The sequence below is a fragment of the Pholis gunnellus genome (genome assembly GCF_910591455.1).
Source record: "Pholis gunnellus genome assembly, chromosome: 10".
In the NCBI taxonomy this organism is placed as follows: Eukaryota; Metazoa; Chordata; class Actinopteri; order Perciformes; family Pholidae; genus Pholis; species Pholis gunnellus.
Genome location: NC_136537.1, coordinates 13,869,712 through 13,882,210, shown reverse-complemented (window position 1 = coordinate 13,882,210; position 12,499 = coordinate 13,869,712). Strand labels below are relative to the sequence as shown.

At 42.1% G+C, this 12,499-nt stretch overlaps 1 protein-coding gene across 1 annotated transcript in view; it reads left to right on the top strand.

The window, feature by feature from the left end:
- Positions 1 to 12,499, top strand: part of dock2 (dedicator of cytokinesis 2) — an 87,635-nt gene that overhangs the window by 63,508 nt on the left and 11,628 nt on the right. Inside the window, exons 27-35 of the mRNA XM_079167992.1 lie at positions 6,198 to 6,296; positions 6,422 to 6,516; positions 7,923 to 8,001; positions 8,141 to 8,241; positions 8,559 to 8,617; positions 8,948 to 9,096; positions 9,386 to 9,471; positions 9,805 to 9,961; positions 11,771 to 11,811. Of these exons, the coding sequence (XP_079024118.1) occupies positions 6,198 to 6,296; positions 6,422 to 6,516; positions 7,923 to 8,001; positions 8,141 to 8,241; positions 8,559 to 8,617; positions 8,948 to 9,096; positions 9,386 to 9,471; positions 9,805 to 9,961; positions 11,771 to 11,811 (866 nt within the window). The remainder of the gene's footprint in view (positions 1 to 6,197; positions 6,297 to 6,421; positions 6,517 to 7,922; positions 8,002 to 8,140; positions 8,242 to 8,558; positions 8,618 to 8,947; positions 9,097 to 9,385; positions 9,472 to 9,804; positions 9,962 to 11,770; positions 11,812 to 12,499) is intronic.

Below are 12,499 nucleotides of genomic sequence, written 5' to 3'. Positions count from 1 at the left end.
TTCCTCCACCTTCTCTCTCTCTTTCACTCTCTTTCTCTTTCCCCATTGCTGTCTCTTTAATGGTGGCTAATCCCATGCCATGCCCTGGTTTGTGTGTGTGTGTGTGTCTGCGTTGACCCTGGCATGGTGGTAGACCCAATGAAACTTTGGCAGCACAGAAGTATCTGCTCCCGGGAGGCGAGCCAGGACCCAAACAAACACACGCTTGCTCGCGCACACACACACAGCAACACACACTCACTTCTATCAGTCACTTTATTTATATCTTTGCTTTTCAAACGCGTTGTGCTATTGCCTCTCTCTTTCTCTCTCTCTGTCTTGGTCTGTCGCTTTATCTCCCTGGTAGCTTCACCTCGCTCTCCCCCTTTGAGCTGTTTTTTTCGCTGTCCTCCCTCTTCTTTGCCCCACTTTAGCCTCCTCACACCGTTCTTTCCTCCTCTTTTATCTTCATCCCTTACACTCACCTCATCCTCTGTGTTTGACTGTCCCAGCTCCCATCCTCTCATTCTCTTCGTTTCTCTGCTCCTATTCATACCGGCTGGGGATGCTGCTGCTTTCTTTCTCCGGGCAAACGAGACAAAAAAAACACGAGATTAATTGTATAGAAAGTGAGATTAAACGCCATATGACATCAGGCTCTAATTAAGCTTAATTATGACTGCTTTTGTTTTTTTGTGCACAGCATGACTGTTTGAAAAATGATTTCCTCATTCGTCATGCATCAGGGAAGACAATGATATTTCTAACATCTTTTACAGGCAAGTGTAAGAGTTTTAACCTCTAAATCAGAGTTCAGTTAATTCACTTAAGGTAAGGTCAACGTTAGTTAGCTAAAATAAGTGAAAGAGATGAACACTAAGTTCTCACAAATATGGTAAAACTGTTGTGTTTTTTTTTTTTTATTCGTAAGGGCTTATGTGTCTGTGTTTTGAGTTATAACTCAAATTGTATGGACAATGAATTATTACATGTGAAGGTGTGTGTGTGTTCCCTGAGTGGTCCCTTGATGCAGTGTCTGTGTAAATGTCCCTGTTGACCCTTCCCCCACCTGAAAATGACTGGTGATGTAAGTGGTTGACTCACCTTGCGTTGTGTTTCATTTGACCTCTGATGAGGCAAGCAAAGGTGTGTGTGTGTGTGTGTGTGTGTGTGTGCATGAATTACATATGCGGTGTGAGTGCAGTGCAACACATGGTCCTTCATATACAACACACGTATGGACAAAAACATACAAGGTTGACGAAGCATGAGAAAGTTGGCTGGAGCTCTGAGGTCACAGTAATTTGATTTTGGATTGGAGGAGGAGAAGTATGTCATTATCGAACAGGAGGAGGAAATGTAGGATGAGTACACTGTCTGAGCTGGAGACTATAGGTTTCTCGTCTCCTCCTCTCTTGTTATTCCTCTTCTCTTGACCTCCCTCCCTCTATTTGCTGTCTCTTCATTATTTCTATCGCCTAGTTACTCTTTGTACTTTGACAGGGAGATGGGAATCTGAAGCCGCATTGATCTGTTTTATGAATAGACGAACATGTTCACATATCACACTGAAATTCAAACACCCATGCACACACATAGACACACATGTTCCCTCGTTCTCTTTCTCTGCCTCAGACAAAGACACAGTCACATCAGCCTGAGGCACACAGCAACTCTTAATTGCACCTCCGCACTATCCATCTCTCTCTTTCAACCCCCCCTCTACTCCCCACCAGCTGTCTGGCAAAATGTGTGTGTGTGTGTAATAGACGCATGTTATAGAGCGGGGTCAGTGACGAGTGTGTGTCTGCAATGATACAGTGAGGGATGATGCAGGCTTCCTGTGAGACTGTTTTGTAGATGTTCTATTTTTTCTATTTTTTTTTTATATGAAAAATCACAGTTGAGAGCAGCAAAAATGACTTGCTTCCTGGAGAGGACACCACACACACACACACACACACACACACACACACACACACACACACACACACACACACACACACAAAGAAAGGGTGAGGAGGAGAGAGGAGAGCACCTTTAGGGTATGGACCTAAATGGAGGGCTGTGAAAGGCATCAATGAGTCTAATAAAAACGTATTTGAATGGATGGTTGTCATCATGTCCCTTTTTAGCTTGCGGTCATTTATTCATGTATTTGTGTTCGTAGTCTATTTTTCTACTTTGTCCGTCTGTCGACTAGTCCTCAGAATAGCCTAAATGTCTCAGATATTGGCAATTTAATAGGGGAGAACAAAGACCGAAATCATCCAAGTGTGGCCGGTGGATTATTTGCTCTACTCTTCCACGCTATTGAGTGACAGTTGAGACCAACATGCCAGAAGAAAATATTTGTGTACTTCTAGCAGATGAATCTATTTAAATTAGAGTTGACAAAGTAATTGCTTTCATGCTCTGTCTTAATTTAAAAAGAATGATATGTTAATTATATCTAATTGCAGTGTTTCACTGTTCCTCCCACCTGGCATCTCTTGGGGATAATTAACTTTAAACAGAGAATTCAAACTTGACTTTTAAAAGAAGAAATAGCTGAAACTTTTGCATTTGCAGCTACAGCGTTACTTTGACCTGTTGCTTATGGTGGCAAAAGTTATCAGAGGTTCAAATCACAAACTGTTTCTCCTACAATGCATAACAATTTAGTCATGTCCTGTTGCCTTTTCTCCCACATGATTCATACATGTTCTGTTTCAATTCATCTTCTTCTGTTGCTGCGTGGACTTACGTTTTTACTCTGTAATGTTAAGTTTAGTTTTTGTTTTATTGGATGGATGAAACATGATTCTGATGTTGAATTTTCCTGCTTTCTTGGCAAGATCGCCATCGCAAAAGAGTTTTTTTTCTCAGTGGATTTGATATGGTTAAATAAAGAAAAGTTAGCAGTGTGGAAATCAGCAACATCGTCAGTGGATGGATGTGTGCTCCGGAGCTGCTGAAGGTGAAAAGAAGGTGGTGCAGGTTGGCTGTCAGCTGTAGGAAGGGAGAGACAGAGAGCCCATGGGCCAGCTTTTATGGGCTGTAAGGCCCAGCTGAAGTTGTTTAGTAGTTCTTTAGTTTGACACTTTTGCACCGTGGAGTATAATCAACATTGCAGCTTCTAGCTTGCTGGCACGGCATAGTTTAGCTAGTCATGCAGGTGCATTTTGAGGTAGCTGTCATTTCGATGCAACTCTGAAAATACAGCTGTCAATACATTATTAATGAGAGTGTCCAAAATGTGAGAAAATGGATGGACAAATGATGGAAAGAGGAGGTGGAGGAGGGGAGAAATCCCAGACCTCGCCAGCATCTGTGTCCTGTTTTGTCAGTAATCTCTTCACTGTTGCGTAAGGCCTTCGTCTCGCTCTCTCTCTCTCTCTCTCTCTCTCTCTCTCTCTCTTTCTCTTCCCCCCCTCCCTCTCTCTCTCTTCCCCCCCTCTCTCTCCCCCCCTCCCTCTCTCTCTCTCTCTCTCTGTCTGTCATACTCCAATTGTCAGTTTTATTTATACGCACAAGGCTCAGATGCTTCTTGTATGCCTCTGCATGTAATGTGTTGATTAAACACATTGATGTGTGAGGACACAAACAATTGATGGTCAGATATTTGGCCCTTTGTGTTTGTGTGTGTTTCTAGATGGTGTTATAGGAGATTGAGAGCATAAGTCCTCAGAGAAGACCAATTACACAGAAGTAGGGCAATACGACACGTGACCTTCACAAACACACACACTGGCTCACACAAACAGTGAATCTGAAACCCAGAAAGTACTGAACTGTAGAGTAGTTTTGGTGTGTGTGTGTGTGTGTGCGCTTAATCCTATTATTGATCAACCATTACACTCTAAGGAGGCAAAGACGGAAGAGAGGGTGACGGAGAAGTGAGCTTCTCTACTTGCCACTCTGTAAACGCTTGCTATCCTCTTAGGAAAACTGCCAATAACACAATTTCTCCATATTGAGTTTTACTTCCAATAACTCGAGTTAATTTGAAGGCCTCCAAGACAAAAGAGACATTATTTAAAGACTTACTTTCGTGTCACATTATATTGATCTCAGAGTCATGTGTTGGGGAGATGAGGGGGGAAAGAAAGCAGGAGAGGTTAAATGAAATGGACAGGGTGGGTCTGGTGTCACTGCACTGCAGGAAGAAAGTTGAGTGGAGGATGAAGGTAGTCACACACACACACACACACATCCAAGAACATACAATTCTCTACCAGTAAGACATAGACAGTTTGAAGTCCAACTGAAAACACTTCCTTTACCAATTGCTGTGTGTGTCTGCCTTTATATTTGCATATGTGACTGAAAAAGTATGTTTTCTTATATTAGAATGAAGGCAAGTGCACGCACGCATACCCACACGCCCTTCTCATTTTGATTAGATGAAAGCCGTCGCCGCATGAGATGCCGTTCATCTTTCATCTTCAATCAGCCATCCACCATGCTTCATCTCTGTCTCGTGTTTCCCAACTGTGCCAACAACTCTGGAGAATAATTTCACCCAAACCGTGGCCGTTACGATGAAGCAGAAATACCTGCACATCTGCCAAGGTTTCTGAAAAAGGTTTTGCGAACTTGATTCCAGCAATTAAGCCCGGCAGAGGGAATGATCAGAAAACATTAACGTAGCAGTGGAACAAAACTAAATGACGGTGACTTTTAAGCACGGCACACCACTGATGGCTCTCGGTGGTATGAGGGTCATTCCTGCATGTTTACGGACAGAAATGAAAAAATGGCAGATGGAAAAGAGAAAGTGGAAAGAAATTGAATCACGAAAGTAACAGCGCCGCTTTATGTTTTGCAGATCATTTGTCATTTAGAAACATTCTTTTTTTTAATTTACCAGAAACATTTTCAACTCGAGCTTTACCATGTTTCATTTTAGGTTGTCAGTAATCGTATTGGCTGGAAAGTACAAAGGGCGGGGATGTTCACAGCGAAGAATGATTAATCAGACAAACCGGTGGAGTAGATGGAGAAGAGGGATGATAAATGACTAACCAATTAATATTTCAGTGGTCTATAAAAACGCTTCTGTAATATATGCAAACAACATTCATGCATCGGTTATTTCTGTTCTGGTCAGTGTAGTTGAGTATTTGTCCATGTCTTCTCTGTTTTCCTCTCCTTTGCCTGCGGCCCCTCTCAGTGTCTTCCTCCTCTCAGCCTCTGGTTGTGGAAAGGTTTGCTCTAACTTTCCCGTGAATTTAGTGCTTTAATCCAGCTCAAGGATTCTTTTCTCAGCATAAGTAGTTTTCACACACACTTACAACTTGAAACTTGTTAAAAACTTTTTGTCCCCCTCTCCTCATCTTTCATGTCTGTCTTCCTTTCAAAGCGATGCTCACTCCTTCTGCCCCCTCTCCTGTCTCCCGACTCTCCTTCACTTTCATCTATATCCAATTCTCCCTATTACCAGTCTCTCTGTGTGTGTTTTTGTGTACTCACCGTGGGCCATATTCAGAGTTAAGTGCACATACGGAGGAGCTAATACCTCATTAAAAACACCAATACAAAAAACAACCTGTAAATCATTATGTAAGATCACATCTTGCATTTCACATTATATGAACAGCGCCCTATTGTTTGTCAAAATTACCACTTGCCTTGATGTTGCTGATATTGCTCTGTCCTGAAGTTGTCTTCTGTTTTTCTTCTTTACAAAAGTAAAACACGTATGAAAAGTAATTTTTCATTAAGCTGTTTTTTTGCAGTTATGTATATCTTTTTTTATGTTACATAGTAATTCAGAATGTATTTTTTAAATCTTACCGAGCAGACGGCCACAATTTCTACTGTAAATTTCCAATTTAGAAACTTGAGAGGCTGACAGTCTTCCTGGTTATGTTTGTTTATCGTAATTATGGTAATTTGTGAATAACAACTTTTTCATACAAACAGCATTGTTAAAACATAACATCACAGTGTCTTGCTCAGAGCGCTGGCCTTTTGTTCCAGGTCCTGTAATATGTGATGACGTCGATGCTGTTTCGTCTTAAGAATTGCGCCTCAAATTAGCAAGTGACAGAACTGGTGTGAGGTTTTTGTTGAAATATACTGCAGACAGCCTTAGACATGGTGCAGCAATAATTTACCTGAATAGATTTAAATGTCTTTGGCTTTAGAATCATAGCATTCAGTGTAAGAGCAGCTGCACACTGCCCGGAAAGTAATGCGTCTCTTTCTCTCTCTCACACACTTTTCCTTTGTAGTCCAGGGTGGTCGCCTGCATGACAGCAATCCTCAGTCAGATGGATGATCGTCACTATGATGCATACATTGAAACCTTCGCTGGATCCTCTGATCTAGTGGTATGTACACACACACACACACACACATACACACACCTGCAGATTACTGTTAAATACACACCAATGGTACAAATACATCTTTCTCTGTTCTACAACACACATTCTTCTTCCTCATTTCACTGCAGGACTTCCTGATGGAGTCCTTCCTACTTTTCAAGGACCTGATTGGGAAACATGTGTACCCCTCTGACTGGATGGCCATGATCATGGTACAGAACAGGTACTACAAGCACACACATACAGACCCGAGATTTGAACCATCCACCTACTTGTCCCAGGTCTGCCTCTCTAACTGAATAGGCCACAACTGCCTCAGTACGACCTGCTCTCGGGACAGTGAGGCCTGGTGTCTGTGAATCATAAAAGACATTCACAGCGACTTTTGCACACACAAACCCACATTGGGATAACTTAGAGATAGTAAAGCTGGGGATCAGGGCTGCGATGATGAAAAAGGCTGAGGTGACAAATGTGCGTGCGTGCGTGCGTGCATGCCTGTGTGTGTGTGTGTAGGTCTGTGTGTGTGAACTGCTGCTGTGTATGTTTTGTGATGTAAGCTAGAGGGGAGGCTACAGCTGTGTCAGAGGAAGAGAAAAGGCAAATAGGTAAAAGTGAGAGTGCGGTAGAGGAAAAGACAGGGTAATAAGGAGTCTGCAGACTGGGCCTTGGGAAGAGATGTGCAGGCAGGTAGAGAGAAAACGTCCCACTGAAAAGGGCAGGCAGAGGTAATGTCAGTTGGCTGTGAATAACGATGATTGATAGATGGATCGTGTTCGTGCAGAAAGACAGATTTGCCACTTAACTTTAGAAATTCATAAAGTCACAAATCACTGATGCACCTGCACACTGTGTGAAGCTGCTATCAAGAGCTATCATTGTGACAGAAGCTTTGAATCTGAAGCAATATTGCAGTCTTGAAATAGCTGAATAAAGCTGTGGGCTAGAGCTTTTAAAGTGGCAAATCGTTGATTAACAACAAATACATTGCATTTGTGATCATTGTCACGTTTTTTCCTTAAATGTCCTCTATATGGCATTCAGGGCATTAATATTGCAGCAAACAACTATTTGCTATGTAAAGATATAGTGGAGTAGTAATGTCTACCGAAGCAGATATGAGGTCGCTCCCCTTCTGTGTGTGTTGTAATCTGAGCTTGCTTTGTTGACATCGCATGGCGGCTGCACTTGCTCTTAGTGCATGTTAGTGCATGTGTGTGTGACCCACTGTGTAGCTCATGTCCGCTGCTCTGCCCTGCGTTCAGACGGCGGCTACAGATGATAACAAACATGCACACCGACGGCATCTTTGCAGAAGCGCTGCATCTTTTGGTCCCCCCCCCCCAGGTTAACGCTGTCAGCTCCTTCAGCACTGTTGCTGTTGTTTGCACTGTTAGCACCTTTAGTTGCAAGCTGTTATATCAGGGCTCTCAACATGGCAAAATGCTCTGAATTAAAGGTTTTTAATATATTTATTAATTACTCATCTGCAATCAAACTGCTGCATGAGGAAGTTCTTTTTTCGTAGCATTGATTTTCACCATTCGATTTTATAGGTTTACTTTGTGTCTGTGTGTGTGTGTGTGTGTGTGTGTTTGTACAATCAATTTGTGTGTTTCTCTCCATTAGAGTGTTCCTGCGAGCCATCAATACCTATGCGGACACAATGAACCAAAAGTTCCTGAATAACGACGACTTTGAAGTACAGGTAAGTGTGTTTGTGTGTATTTCCAGGCTTTTACTCATAATGACAGCGCCTTTTTTGGGGGGGCTGTACTGCTTTTAACAAAGATCTCGATTGTCTCTCTCTACATCCCCACTCTTCGTCGCTTTGATTCTTCGTCTAGTTGTGGAATAACTACTTCCACTTGGCGGTGGCGTTTATTACCCAGGAGTCTCTGCAGCTTCAGCATTTCTCGTCAACCAAGAGGAACAAGATTCTGGCCAAGTGAGCGAAGGGGGCATATCATTTTACCACACACACTCTCCCTGCTCTAATGAAACACTCAGTGATTTGTGATCTATTATGGAGTCTGCATTTACTGTTTACACTCCCACTGCCTATTAAAACCGTGTGATGCCTGTAGAGAGACATTCAATTTAGTTCATGTTGGGGCAGATTAACACAGCATTATCTTTCCCACTGGGGTCCTCAGTTTTTGAAGATGAAAATATCAGTATTGATCAAGACATTGGTTTTAAACTACTGGGCTGATTTCTCTTTCTGTCTCTGTTTATGTCTAATTTTGTGTCTCTTAATTCCAGATATGGAGATATGAGAGAACTCATTGGCTTCGCTATACGTGACATCTGGTACAAACTAGGTAAGAAAATGTAGTTTTGCTTCTGGGTATGCAAACATGTTCACTCTCATATGAACACATACCGGTGTAGGTGGGTGAACGGGGGAATTCATTCACATAGAGAGACAGCATGTAGAGTGGTTATCCTCTGGAGATAGGAATCAGAGTTCAAATCTTTATTGTTGGAGGAAACACTGCCCTTGAATTAGGATGTGTTGGTGGTCAGAGACCTGTGGAGCCTTTCAGAGGATAGCTGGTGAGCAAGGGGAGATGGGTCAGATATGGTGTTACGTGCATTTTCATTACGTTTCTGTGTATGTGTGTGTGTGTGTGTGTGTGTGTGTCTTTCAGGCAGTCATAAGATCTGTTTCATCCCCGGCATGGTGGGCCCCATCCTGGAGATGACTTTGATCCCAGAAGAAGAGCTGAGAAGGGCCACCATCCCCATCTTCTTCGACATGATCACCTGTGAAAATGCACATTCTGGAGACTTCCACAAGGTAGAAACGCACCAATACAATGTCGCACAATGTGCAGAAATGTTCAAACAAAACATCAGAGGATGCGAAAGACTAATTCACATTTGCGTGCTCCAACCACACAAAGACACACTGGCACATGCACATTGTGCTCATCCATCGATTTCCTGTGCCACTGCATGAAAGTAAAAGAGACACCTTAATTATGCTTGCATAATTGATTTTTTCCTTCTATTCCTTCTCTTATTTGTTTTCTCCTCTTTACGCTCTCTCTCGCTCTTTCTCTCTCTCTCTCTATTTTCTTCTGTAGTTTGAGAACGAGATCATTCTGAAGTTGGACCATGAGGTGGAGGGTGGAGGAGGAGACGAGCGATACATGCAACTACTGGAGACCATGTAGGCCTTAGTATTGGAATAGAAATGACAATTACAGCAGCCATTAATGCTTGACAAGTTATACTGCCTATTGTATATAAACACGCACATGAGAATAAAAGGGATAGCACTGATAAAATACGGTATGACATTTGAAAAATGGTGTAAATCGTGACTGGCCTGGCTTTGCGATTGACATTAAACATGACTTCAGAGAGTGGATTTCCTGCTTTACCTTTGGAGTCATGTCACTGGTTTAACAGATAAACATTGACAAAGCTTGCAGCACTCAAACACTGAAAATCAAGACCAAATCCTCTGATGATTAACTTGTGGATGCTTGTTGTCTGCCAGCCTGCTGGACTGTGCTGCAGAGAAACCCACGCTGAGGCCACAGGTGCAGCACTTTGTCGCCTTGGTGAAGGGACTCCTCATTCGTCTCCTTGACTACCGCACTGTGATGAGCGATGACAGCCGCAACAACCGCATGAGCTGCACTGTCAACCTTCTGGTAAGTCCCAACTTACGTAAGAAGTTAGATCTTTGAATTTCACCATATTGCTGTGGACCTCTCCATTAATACTTTAATATTTTTTTGTTTTCTTCATGATGCAAATCTTTCGAAATCTACTATATGTTGTGAATCTGGCATGCGTCACCATGGATTTGAATTTGTTCACACCAACCTTGTGATACATGTTCTGTACTTTGTAGAAAGGTGCTCAGACACACACACACATCGTTAAACTCATTATTATTGAAATTAACTTTATGTATGGTTGAGAACAGACTAGTGAGTGAGTTTGTTCCACAGAGACCTCGGTCGATAATCTCATCCATACAATAAGAGCCCCACTGATTGAACAGTTCATTATGCAATGCAGATTTTATGTCTTGTCTTTCATGCCGAGGTCTTTGTTTCCCTTTTCCTCATTTGATATGTGTGCTGATTGATCTAAAGGAAACGATTCATCTCTGTGTCTGGGCTATGACTGTTTTTGCAGAGCGTTGCATCAGCTCCTGTGTGCTGCACATCTTTTCTCTTATGTGATCTCCTAATCATATTCTCCCCCACTGTATACACAAGTTTAGAAATGGATCCCATCTACCCACCATGCTATTGTCTCCACAGAACAATTAAACGTTATAGTTCCTTCATAATTTGTTTTCGTTCTTTTGTATCTGCGTTTGTTTATTTCTTATTAGAAGACATTTCTGACACGCTAACATTCAGCAGGATCAGTTAATGATGAATGGTTGTGTCTGTGTTGGTATCTACAATGTGCTATTTTCCTCTTTCGGACTTGAGGCTATTGCCACATGACAGAGATGTTTAGCTTGTAGCCTGTGGCAGCTGCCTATTAGCTATTCTCTTTCATTTGTTCGGCCAGCTAAAAAGTCCCTCCTGCAGGCGAGCAGCCCCCCCAGGCTAACTTCACTTAGGAAGTACACACACATACGCACAGGTATTTGCTATGCCTCCTCATGTGGATGCACTTTTCAAAGAATCACAAATACACTTAGATGCATTTACAAGCCTACACTCAAAGCTCAGGCTGAAATAACCTTGGCTAACCGCGTGCTAAAGGCTTTCCGGAATAACTCGGATACTTTCAGCTGCTGAAAAAAGCATGTTGGTATTACAGAAAACACTTTCTTCATATAAGATATACAGTATATACCGATTTTAAAATGGCTGTCACCTGGTGTGTTGTTGGTTAGGAAAGATGCATGAAGGTGATACTGTAGTTCTACTATGGATTGTGTTGCATGTTGAAAAGACTGCTCAGAGTAAAATCATCTGACCTGCCTCCAGCAGGACATTGGCTACTCAAGTAAAAATGCATTGATGCAAACAATGATGTATCCGACCTTTGCAAAAATAAAGCAAGTAGCCATAAATATGCATACCATATGCTACGGCTTCACAGTGAATTTCACAGTAATTGAGCTTGGTTTTTGCATATTTCTGATTGTTTGTTTGTGTGTGTGTGTGTGTGTGTGTGGGAGAGTGTGTTGTGTCTGCTGACTCGTGATGGGGATGAGAGTTTGGGTTACATCAGTTCATTCCACTCCTCTGTTCTCTGCAGATGTCATTAAACTTCATTAATCTGGGAGTTTGTGCTGCTTAACTAACAAATGTGCATGCACACACTCCCACACACAAACACACACAGGCAGTCTGAAGTATAACCCACATAACACACACAAACCACCTTTTAAAACAAACACTCCTCTACATAAATACAAGACGACAAAGTAGAATGATTTAAAATCAGTCACACACACGTTGACCCAACTTTTCCTTTTGATTTTGCAGAACTTTTACAAGGACATCAATCGTGAAGGGATGTACATCAGGTATTTATGAGCTGACTTTGACATTAAATACATTTAAGTGGTGCATTTTTGCTTTGTAAATGAATGCATGTGTGTGTGTGTTTGTGTGTGTCTGAAAGTCTGTACGTACGTGTGTGTGTGTGTGTGTCTGTGTTGCTCCGTAATCTGACAAGGGATTATAAGAGCCCCACTGAATTAATGTCAGAATCCACAGGATCAGCTCTTAGTCGGACTGGAGGGCGAACCGAGAGAATGAGAGACATGATTGGTACGAGGAAGAGACAGAGGAAGACAGGATGATGGCAGGAGAGAGAGAGAGAGAGAGAGAGAGAGAGAGAGGGAGAAATACATATCCCGTCAGGTCCCACGTGCATTTCTGGGGATAGCTTATGGACATAATTAGTTATCTGTATGTGGGAATGTTAGCTCAACTCTGTGGTTGATCAGCTGCCTCCATCTATCCTGTGGAGAATACCCGTAACATTTGGCCAGCTCGCTTAATAACATTAGGAAACAAACATAATTTAATGGAAATACACATTAAAGCAGTAAGCCTATGTGCTGTATAATAAAGCAGAATATTATCTTACACAGTTCTAGCTATATTACTAAACGCCATGCATGGATAATAAAACCTCAAACTAATTATGGTCTGGCCCAGCGTGTGAATTAAAGATCATTAAATTTGCATCTTAATTGCTTACATTTA